At 42.8% G+C, this 12,238-nt stretch overlaps 1 protein-coding gene across 1 annotated transcript in view; it reads left to right on the forward strand.

Moving 5' to 3' along the window:
* Positions 1-12,238, forward strand: part of LOC144682859 (ubiquitin carboxyl-terminal hydrolase 35-like) — a 102,541-nt gene that overhangs the window by 81,255 nt on the left and 9,048 nt on the right. Inside the window, exon 11 of the mRNA XM_078545670.1 lies at positions 1,238-2,495. Within this exon, the coding sequence (XP_078401796.1) occupies positions 1,238-2,495 (1,258 nt within the window). The remainder of the gene's footprint in view (positions 1-1,237; positions 2,496-12,238) is intronic.

The following is a 12,238-nucleotide window of genomic DNA, read 5'->3' on the forward strand; positions in this document are numbered from 1 at the left end:
ATACTCCGTCCTACCATGTGGGTACTGTTAGGGGACCTGTACACCACTCCTATGAGTGACTTGTCTTTATCATTTCTCATCTCTACCGAAACCGCTTCTACATCCTGGTTTCCTGAACTTAAGTAATTTCTCTCTATTGTGCTAATACCATTGTTAATTAATGGAGCTACCCCTCTACTTTGCTTCCTGTCCTCCCTAAATGTACCCTTCAATATTCAGGTCCCAATCTATATCATCCTGCAGCCATGCCTCTGTAATGGCTATCAGATTTTACTTACTTATTTCTATTTGAGCTATTGGCCTGTTTATCATTTCCCATATTAGTACCTTTCTCTCTTGCCTTGTCTCTACTCTTTGGTTTACCACATCATCCCAAATTTGATCCCTTGCCCCCACTATTTTTAGTTTAAAATCCTTTCTACTTCCTTAGTTATGTGGCTCATTAGAACACTGGTCCCAGCACGATTCAGGTGTAGACTATCCCAACAGTACAGCTCCCACTTTCCCAGTGCTATTGCTGGTGCCCCAGAAACCGGAACTGGAACCCATTTCTACCACACCATACTGGTTCAGCCATAACTGGAGTATTATGCACAATTCTGGGCATTGCACTTTAGGAAGGAAATGAAAACATTAGAAAGTGCTGAAAAGATTTACAAGAATCTTTTCTTTTTCTCCAGGGATGAGGGACTTCAGTTATGTGGATAGATTGGAGAAGTTGGGGTTCTACTTAAAAAAAAAGTGATGGTTAAGTGGAGATTTGATGGAAGTGTTCAGAATCATGAAGGGCCCAATCAGAGTAGCTGTTCCCTTTGGCGGAAGGTTCAGGAACCAGAGGACACCAATGTAAGATGAATGATAAAAGATCTAACGGTGACGTGAAGAAAAACCTTTTAATGCAGTAAGTGGTGAAGACCTGGAATACACTGCTTGAGAGTGTGGTGGAGGCAGGCTCAAAGTAAATCAGATATGAACCCCAGGAGACAAAATTTTGCAGGACTAGGGGAAAGGATGGCAGTGTGGGACTAGCTGAGTTACTTTTGCAGAGAGCCAGCACTGACATGATAGGCCTCATGGCCTTCCGCTGTGCTATTTTATGATTCTATGTACTTTTTTGGTCTAAGATTGTAATAGTGTGTGTCCAGAAATTGATGTGGGCCCTTGAGCAGGGAATTCATTGAAGTAATGAAACCCTCTACACCCTTTATAGCTGTAATTATTCCATTTTATTTTGAAGGCTACATGAGGAAGAGAAAACTGGTAAAAGAATTTCCCACCGACTGAAATGCACATGCAATGAAAGTCATATAGAAGACCAAGTTCCAGGAAAAACATTAATAGAAAGAATGTTTGGTGGAAAGCTGGTGACCAAGATCCATTGTCGTTGCTGTCGTAATGTTTCTTTCCGAGAGGAAGCTTTCACAGATCTGTCCCTGGCTTTTCCACCACCCAGTAAGGCTCTACAAGGATCTGGCAGTTCGTATGACTATAATATTTCAATGGAAATAACTGGTTCAGATAATCTGACATCTCATATTAAACCACAACACAAGATTTCTAAATCTCCAATTAAACAGAAGCAAACAAAATCTAAAGAGCCTTCAGTACGAGTCGTACCATTTGAAATATTGAGCTCTCATGCAAAAGAAAGGAAGGAAGATCCTTTGTACTCTAGAATAATGAGAGATGATAGTTCCTACTCATTTAGCTCCATGCCAAAGAATGACTTTGCAATGGCCACTGGGGAAAAAGCATGTAACTCAGCAAGTTCTAGATCAGTATCTGACCTCATAAACTATTTCCTTTCACCAGAAATACTGTCTGGTGACAACAGGTATTACTGTGATAAATGCACCTCTTTACAGGAAGCGGAAAAAGTGGTGGAATTAACGGGAGGTCCGCATTACCTCATTTTGACCTTGTTAAGGTTCTCCTTTGATCTCATAACTATGAGGCGAAAAAAAATTCTAGATAATGTGTCAGTTCCTTTGGTTCTCAAACTGCCCATTAGGATTACCGCAGAAAAGGATGAACAGATAATTAATGCTGAAAAACAGGTTTGCCAACTCAGAAACTGGAAACATTTTGCAGAGGCTGCCACGTACTTGTCAATTACCTATGACCTCTGTTGTGTCGTGGTGCACTCTGGGATATCTTCAGAAAGTGGACATTACTATTGCTATGGCAGAGAATGTATCGATACTAATGATGGAATTGGCCCAAGAGTCCCTTTGGAAGCTGAGAGTAGAGCTAATGATCAGTGGTATTTATACAATGATACTAGAGTTTCGTTTTCATCTTTTGAATCTGTCAGCAATGTTACAAATTACTTTCCCAAAGACACTGCTTATGTGTTGTTCTACAGACAGCGAGGAGCTAGACATACATGCTTAGATGGTGAACATATTTTGGCTAGTGTCAGACTGCATGGTGAAGCAGCATTAAGCAAAGAGCTGATGGAAGCAATCTCCAAGGATAATATTCAGTATTTACAGGTATGTGAATTTACTCTAATCTTAAGAAATGCAAATAACTTGCTGCATTACAAGGATAGAATGCCAGTTAACATTTTGCATTAAGTTTACTTTGGTAAGAATTCATGTCAATATTGGTACAAAAGCTGTAGTGGACTATCCAAAATGCCTAGGTAAGTTATAGTTTTGACTTCTGGAGAAATCTATTTTTTAGAACAGCTCCTAAAATCCAGGAGGGATTCATATGTTTTCTTTATATAGTATCAGAATAGTATTTGAAGTCTGCTCCTTGTTGCTTATGAATAAGTTTTTGAATAAGTTAAACTTTATCTTTCTGATGCAAAATTGTATATTTTAGGAAATTAAGTAACTTCCATTTATTAAGCACATTCTGCACCCTGGGGACTTTACAAATTGCTTCACTGCCAGTACAGACCTTTTATTTTTGAAGTGCTGCCACTTGGCTAATTTAGGGAAACGTAGCAGCAAATATGCATACAGCAAGGCCCCACAAACAAAAATGAAATAAATGACAGGGTGATCTAGTGCTGAGAGATAAGTATTGGCTCAGACATCAGAAGCGTGCCTCTACTTTTCTTTGTATAGTACCAAAGGATGTTTAATTGCACTTAAAAAGAAACGATGGGACCTTGATTTGACTTCTCATGCAAAAGATTGCATCTCTGATACAGCAGCACATTCTCTATGTAATGCCATGAAGTGTCAGCGTAGATTGTGTTCAAATCTTGGGGGTGGGACTTGAATCCCTAATCATCTGACTCTGATGAGCATGCTACCAGTGAGTCTAAACTGCTGAGAGGATGAAAGCTCAGGCTGGGGTTGAATAGGATGCTGAGTTTGTGAACAGCTTCTTTCACTTTGAGATAATCCCATGGAGAGATTGGAGTTTTTGATGGAGATGGGGAAGGAAAGGATGGCTTTGGTCTTCCCAGTGTTTAGCTGGAGGGATTTGTAATTCATTTTAGATTATAATCAGAACCATTTAGACAAGTGAGGCAGTTGGCATATTGGGAAACGTACTTGATTTGGAGCTGGGCATCTTCCATGCACATATGGAAGTTAATCATATATCTGCAGTTACTATTGCCAAGTGACTACATGTAGGTGAGGATGTGTACTAAGAATGGATCCTCATGATACTGTCATGGTAATGGTACAGGAAAGAGAAACCATTGGTGTCGGCTCTCTGGCAGAACTGGACAACATAGGAGACACTGGAGGAGGATTCCTTGGCTAGCTATGTAATCCGCTGTAGAGACGTTGAGGAAGGGGTAATGCATCTGAGATTGTCATTGATTTTGATCTGATCCATTTTGGTGATGTGGGGGAGATAGGAACATTAGAAGCAGGAGCAGGCCATTCAGCCTCTTGAGTCATTCAATTAGATTATAGCTGAACTGCATCTGTACCCTATTTTCCTGCCTTTGCTGTATAATTCTTGATGACCTTGCATAACAAAAATCTGTCTTGAAAACTTCAATTGTCTGAGCACACTCAGCCTTTTGAAGCAAGTATCTACTACCCTTTGTGGAAAAGGTGCTTCTTGATTTTGCTCCTGAGTGATCTAGCTCTAATTCTAAGATTGGTGCTGCTTCATGCTCTCGTCTGGACCTGGAAAAATTTATTAATTTTGCTTCCAATTTCCACCCCTCCATCATTTTCACGTGGTCTATCTCTGACACTTCCCTTCCCTCCCTTGACCTCTCTGTCTCAATTTCTGGTGATAGACTGTCCACCAATATTCATTACAAGCCTACCGACTCCCACAGCTACCTCGATTACAGCTACCTCGATTACAGCTCCTCACACCCCGCTTCCTGTAAGGACTCCATCCCATTCTCTCAGTTCCTTCGCCTCCGTCGCATCTGTTCTGATGATGCCAATTTCAAAAACAGTTCCTCTGACATGTCTTCCTCCTTCCTTAACCGAGGTTTTCCACCCACGGTGATTGACAGGGCCCTCAACTGTGTCCGGCCCATCTCCTGCGCATCCGCCATCACACCTTCCTCTCCCTCCCAGAACCATGATAGGGTCCCCCTTGTCCTCACTTACCACCCCACCAGCCTCCGCATTCAAAGGATCATCCTCTGCCATTTCCGCCAACTCCAGCATGATGCTACCACCAAACACATCTTTCCTTCAACCCCCTTGTGGCATTCCGCAGGGATCGTTCCCTCCGGGACACCCTGGTCCACTCCTCCATCACCCCCTGCACCTCAACCCCCTCCCACGGCACCTTCCCATGCAACCGCAGAAGGTGCAACGCCTGCCCCTTTACTTCCCCTCTCCTCACCGTCCAAGGGCCCAAACACTCCTTTCAAGTGAAGCAGCATTTCACTTGCACTTCCCTCAATTTAGTCTACCGCATTCGCCGCTCCCAATGCGGTTTCCTCTACATTGGAGAGACCAAACGCAGATTGGGTGACCGCTTTACGGAACACCTTCGGTCTGTCTGCAAGCATGACCCAGACCTCCCTGTCGCTTACCATTTCAACACTCCACCCTGCTCTCATGCCCACATGTCCATCCTTGGCCTGCTGCATTGTTCCAGTGAAGCTCAATGCAAACTGGAGGAACAGCACCTCATCTTCCGACTAGGCACTTTACAGCCTTCCGGACTGAATATTGAGTTCAACAATTTTAGATCATGAACTCGCTCCTCCATCCCCACTCCCTTTCCGATCCCCCTTTTTTTATATAGATTTTTCTTTTCCCACCTATTTCCGTTATTTTTAAATGTATTTCCATCCATTGTTTTATCTCTACCTTTTAGCCTGTTTCAATCCCTTCCCCCCACTCCACCCCCACTAGGGCTATCTGTACCTTGCTCGTCCTGCTTTCTACCCTTGATGTCACCTATTAGCACATTCCTCAGATAATATCACCACCTTCAACACCTCTTTGTCCTTTTGCCTATGACATCTTTTGGCTATCTCCACCTATCAGTGGCCCTCTATCCAGCTCTACCTGTCCCACCCCCCTTAAACCAGCTTATATTTCACCCCTTTTCTATTTTTCCTTAGCTCTGTTGATGGGTCATACGGACTCGAAACGTTAACTGTGTTCCTCTCCGCAGATGCTGTCAGATCTGCTGAGTTTTTCCAAGTATTTTTATTTTTGTCTAAGATTACATCCCCTTGTTCTTCGTTTCCTGACCAGAAGAAATAGTTTACCTATATCTATTGTATTGAATCCTTTTAACATCCTCAAACTGCTATAATCATGAGAATCCAAACCAAGCTTATGCAACATGTTCTAATAATTAGCCCTCTAAGGCCTGGTATAATTCTGGTGAATCTGCAAGGTCATTATATGCTTTCTGAGCTGCTTTTCCTAAAAAGGAATGCAGTGGGATCTGAGCACTCTTTATAACTGAAGCATTATTTCCTCCCCTTTGTTTTCCAGCCCCTGTCAGATAAGGTTTATTAGCTTTCTTGATTACTTTTGTCTACTAGCTTTTCATGATTTGGTTTGACCACAAATGGAGTACTGTGTACAGTTCTGGGTAGTGCACTTCAGAAAGGATATATTGATCTTGGAAGGTGTGCAGGGCAGATTGACCAAAACGTTATTGGGCCCCAAGCATTAAGATTGAGGAGAGATTACATAAACTAAGCTTGTATTCCTTGAATTAAAGAAGGTTAAGGTGTGATAAAAGCAAAATACTGCAGATGCTGGAAATCTGAAACAAAAAACAGAAAATGCTGGAAAAACTGAGCAGGTCTAACAGCATTTGTAGAGAGAAAAACAGTTTGCGTTTCGAGTCGGTATGACTTCTTCAGAACTGAAGAGTCATCTGGACTCGGAACGTTAACAAGGCCAAGGTGTGATTTGGTTGAGGTTTTCTGAATTTTGAAATGAATTAATAGAGTAGATAGTGAGAATTTATTTTCTTTGGTAGGGGGTGCCTAGAACAAGTGGACATAACCTTAAAGTCAGAACTATGCCATTCATGAGTGAAATTATGAAAGTCGTCTTCATGAACTGGTAGTAGATGTGTGGAACTTTCTCCCACAAAAAGCAGTAGATATTAGCTTAATTGTTAATTTTAGACCTGAGTTTGATAGATTTTAGCTTACCAAGAGTATTAAGGGATATATGGAGCCAAGGCAGGTGAATGGAGTTTGGATACAGATCAGCCATTATCTTATTGAATGACATAACCGGTTCGAGAGGTTAAATTGCTCAATTCTGTCTGTACTTGGACTCCCAGACCTCTTTGTTTCTCTGTAATTAGTTTTTGACCATTTCAAAAATTGAAAAAAAACATTTATATTTTTGGATCAGAAGTAAATGACCTCACATTTCCTGACATTGAACTCTATGTTTGAGTATTGCTGGAAAAAAAGCAACATTCTGTCAAAGCTTTTCGTTTTGCACTCATCAGAACAGATGCAATAATGCCAAACTTCAAAGGGAGCAACAATTTTTACTGCATGAGAAAAGGGTGCTGAATGGTTGGCAAGTTGACTATGCTCAAGGCGTTGCCATGAAGAATGCACCAGGGGGCTATTGTCCCCCATACTGTTGTTTACTTCAAAAAAGGCACAATGCCTGGACATGTTCCTTTTGCTTGCAGACGGCAAAGATTCTGCGATTAGGCAGGACTTGCTGAACAATCCAAAGTGTGCTAAGGATTACACTAAACTAATTTAAGATTGGCAGTCGGGCTAGCAATGTGGCTCGCTTACACTTGCTAGAAGTGTAAGTATTCATTCGCAGGGACTTGTCCTCTGCCGGTTAAAAGGCCATTTTAAAAATAATTAAACAGATGCATGGGAGACAATAGTTCCCTTGTGCACTCTCCATGGAAACACCTTGATCAATCTGAGTCCATTTACCAACCAAGCAGCACCCTTTTCTCATGCAGTGTAAACTGTTGCTTCCTTTGAAGTTTGGTATTCTTGCAACTGTCCTGATGAGTGCAAGACTAAAAGCTTCAACAGCATGTCTCTTTTTTTCAGCAATAATCAAGTTTTCTACCACCAAGCGACTAACTCTATGGGCAGGATTTTGCACTTGGCAGGGGTGCTTGTCGGGGGCAGGCGGCGGCGATTGGCTCCACACCACAATTTCACATGGGCAGGCCAATTAATGCCCGCCCAGCGTGGATCGTGAGCGGCAGCCTGTCGGGGAGGCGGGAGAGGGCCTAGCGCGCAGTTTGCGCATGCGGGAGAAAGAGTGCTTCAATCTCTGATGCACGGAGCTGCCTCGGAGATTGAAGTATTGTGTAAATAAAAAAATGAGAATAAAAATTTAATAAAACATGTTCCCTCATGTGACTCTGCTTTTAATTGAAAAATAAAATTTTAATATAATGTTTATTTGCTTTAGGAAACCTCATCCTGCTTGTGGATGAGGGTTCCTAAAAATGTAAAGGCTGCTTGGCCTTTTCGCCTTTTCGTCCAACTGTTAGGTTGGACGGGCAGTGTAAATTTTAATTTAATTAGATTGTTAATGGCCTTTTAATTATTGGTGGTGTGCACCCGACTCTGGTGCGCGCCCGCCGAACAAAATATTGCGAGACTGCACGATGACAGGATGCGTCATTTGCGTTAACGCGCGTCATTTTGCACTCAGGTGTGTCAGGCACGTGCCCGCACGTCGAGCAAAATATTTTGCCCTATGTTTGCTATAGTTTTCGGCCATTCACTTCATCTGTCTGTCCAATGGCAGCTTCCTACTTCCAACTGTACAACTTAACTGCCTCTCCTAACTTAGTGCCGTGGGAGAGATTCAAATAGGGATTTGCAGTGTAAGATTTTGATGATATTAAGCTCTTGCGGGTTCTGTATTGCTTGAATTAATATTTGAGTTTTGTCTCAACCACCTTTTTAAATAGTTCAGTTTGAATTTCTGCTAGTGAGGACCATTAACAGCTAAGGCAGCCTGGGAACAGGAAGGCAGCCACTTGAAAGAACCTGTCCTTGATGAACTTAATTACTTCAAAGGTGCCAAGAAGTCTGGGTTCAAACAGTTGTATTTGTCTTACTTGAATTGAGGGCCTCTCTGGATAGCTTTAAAGAAATAAGCAAAGGGTTTGAACTCAGCAGCTTGAACTTAGTATGACATCTTATCTTTAAACATGAAACATCATGCCTTTGAATCAGACATTCTGTTGAAGAGTCATGCGGACTCGAAACGTTAACTGTGCTCCTCTCCACAGATGCTGCCAGACCTGCTGAGTTTTTCCAGGTATTTTTGTTTTTGTTTTGGATTTCCAGCATCTGCAGTTTTTTGCTTTTATCTATAGGTTTGCTATTGCCTTACTCTATGAACCATATCTGCAGGACACAACACCTATATTTTAAAAATACATTCCTTTCCTGACATTATGATAGGTATTATTACTCTTAATTGACCTAGTACCTGTGGGAATAGGGTAGAATGTTGATATGAATTGCTTACAATCATTTGTTATTAATGAGGATGTAATATCGTTTGTACAACTGCACTTTATCTACAAAGATATGTCATTTGTTCACAATGGAACGTAAACACCTCTGGTGCCTAAGGAGATAAGAGATGGACATTTGTCTCAGCCAACATGACTCTAGTTATGAAGATAGGGTGACATGCAATGATCCTCACCCGTAGCTATTGAAAGGGGTTAATTCCGACTATTTCCTAATAAGCGAAAAGGAACAGCCAGAATTAGGGATAAAAGTTGAAAACTCAGAAGCCTTCATTGGCACAATTTGCCATTGTTTCTGTGGTATAATTCTTCTGTGACATAGTTCAACATACCATCACTTCAGAAAAGAAGGCATTACCTATTCTGGCAGCACTCAAAGATTCCTAGGCCCTTAAGGGGTAAGGAACTTCTACGCTGTCTTCACTGCTTTTGTTAAATATATATAATCCACAATAAAGTCTGCTTGATTCTTAAATACTGGTTGTTCGTACCTTGTTAGGTCAAGCACAACTGAAGATCCCATAATTACAAATTAAGAATTCAAAACTTTGATACTTTAGGTAAAAGGGTTTCATACCTACAAACCCCAAAAAACACTTAGCAGGAAATGTAGGCATGAATCTCTGGCAATAATAACATTCAACAATTTTACTAAGGAAAGGGTGGTTGGCGAAACACCAGTAGTTAGTGACAAGTGAGGGGTTGAATGTGTTTTTGAGGAGGTAAATGATTGGTTTCGAAAGGGCATAAAAGAAAAGTACGCTGGATACTGCAGATCTTGAAATAAAAACAAGTGCTGGGAATACTGAGCCAGTCTGGCAGCATCTGTGGAGAGGGAACCAGTTTGATGATCTTTCATCAGTAGTTCTGAAGACAGGTCACTAACATGAAAAGTTAACTGTTTCTCTTTTTGCAGATGCTTAGAGAATTGCTGGGGAGAATTTTCTCCCCGTCGGGGGGGTTGGGCAGGTGCAGATGGGCGCATAGCCGATCGCCACCCTTGATTGGCTGCGTGCTGCCATTTTACGTGGGCGGGCCAATTAAGGCCCGTCCAGCTTGACGCGCACCCGGAAGCGCTGTGCGCTCCCTGTGCGGGCGAAGGAGCAGGCTGAGTCAGGGCCTGCACTCTTTTGCAAAGAGTGCAGAAATCTCCCTGAGGCACAGAGCTGCCTCAGGAAGATTAGTTTGATTTTTGAAAATTTTAATAAAGAAAATAAAAATTTAAGACATATACCCTTATGTGACAGTGCCACATGAGCTGGGACATGTCAATGTATTTTATTAAAATTTTTTAGTAAACTTTAAAAACCTTCATGAAACCTAACCCCGCCCGTGGATGAGGTTTCATGATAAATGTGAAGGCCGCCTGGGCTCTTCACTTGCCCACCAACCTAAAGGTTGGATGGGCAGCTCCATTTAATTGATATTTAAATGGCCTTAATAAGGCCCTTTACAGTCCGGTGGGCACACAGCCAATTCCAGCGTGCGCCCGCCAAACTCAGGACCTGAATGACGCGTGGTGACGTCAGGACACACGCCCAACGTCGCCACCTGTCATTTTACGTGCCGGCGAGCAGGCTCCGCCCCTGCTCGCCAACCCGAAGATTCTGGCCGCTGTATTTTCACCCATTATATAATGTCAGCGACCATAAGACATAGGAGCAGAAACTAGGCCATTCGGCCCATCGAGTCTGCTCCGCCATTCAATCATGGCTGATAAGTTTCTCAACCCCATTCTCCCTCCTTCTCCCCATAACCTTTGATCCCTTACCAATCAAGAACCTATCTATCTCGGTCTTAAATACGCTCAATGACCTGGCCTCCACAGCCTTCTGTGGCAATGAATTCCATAGATTCGCCACTCTCTGGCTTCAGAAGTTTCTCCTCATCTCTGTTCTAAAAGGTCTTCCCTTTACTCTGAGGCTGTGCCCTCGGGTCCTAGTCTCTCCTACTAATGGAAACATCTTCCCCATGTCCACTCTATCTGGGCCTTTCAGTACTCTGTAAGTTTCAATCAGATCCCCCCTCATCCTTCTAAACTCCATCGAGTATAGACCCAGAGTCCTCAAACGTTCCTCATATGTTAAGCCTTTCATTACTGGGATCATTCTCGTGAACCTCCTCTGGACCCTCTCCGAGGCCGGCACATCCTTCCTGAGATACGGGGCCCAAAATTGCTCACAATATTCGAAATGTTGTCTGACCAGAGCCTTATAAAGCCTCAGCAGCACATCTCTGCTTTTATATTCTAGTCCTCTCGAAATAAATGCCAACATTGCATTTGCCTTCCTAACTACTGACTCAACCTGCAAGTTAACGTTAAGAGAATCCTGGACTAGGACTCCCAAGTCCCTTTGCACTCCAGATTTCTGAATTCTCTCCCCATTTAGAAAATAGTCTATGTCTCTATTCTTCCTACCAAAGTGCATGACCTCACACTTCCCCACGTTGTATTCCATCTGCTACTTCTTTGCCCATTCTCCTAACCTGTCTAAATCCTTCTGCAGCCTCCCCGCCTCCTCAATACTACCTGTCCCTCCACCTATCTTTGTATCATCTGCAAACTTAGCCAGAATGCCCTCAGTTCCTTCATCTAGATCGTTAATGTATAAAGTGAAAAGTTGTGGTTCCAACACTGACCCCTGCGGAACTCCACTAGTCACCGGTCGCCATCCTGAGAAGGACCCCCTTATCCCCACTCTCTGCCTCCTGCCAGACAGCCAATCTTCTATCCATGCTAGTGCCTTGCCTCTAACACCATGGGCTCTTATCTTACTGAGCAGCCTCCTGTGCGGCACCTTGTCAAAGGCCTTCTGGAAGTCCAAGAAAATAACATCCATTGGCTCTCCTTTGTCTAACCTGCACGTTACCTCCTCAAAGAATTCTAACAGATTTGTCAGGCATGACCTCCCCTTGATGAAACCATGCTGACTTTGCCCTATTTCACCATGCACTTCCAAGTATTCTGAAATCTCATCCATAATAATGGACTCTAAAATCTTAGCAACGACTGACGTCCGGCTAATCGGTCTGTAATTTCCCGTCTTTTGCCTCACTCCCTTCTTAAACAGGGGGGTTACATTAGCGATTTTCCAGTCCTCTGGGACCCTCCCTGACTCCAGTGATTCCTGAAAGATCACCACTAAAGCCTCCGCTATCTCTTCAGTTATCTCCTTCAGAACTCTGGGGTGTAATCCATCTGGTCCAGGTGATTTATCCACCTTCAGACCTTTAAGTTTTCCTAGCACCTTCTCCTTGGTAATGGCCACCATATTCACCTCTGCCCCCCGACTCTCTTGATCTTTGGGGATATTACTCGTGTCTTCCA

This window comes from Cetorhinus maximus, chromosome 7, assembly GCF_964194155.1.
Source record: "Cetorhinus maximus chromosome 7, sCetMax3.hap1.1, whole genome shotgun sequence".
Classification (NCBI taxonomy): Eukaryota; Metazoa; Chordata; class Chondrichthyes; order Lamniformes; family Cetorhinidae; genus Cetorhinus; species Cetorhinus maximus.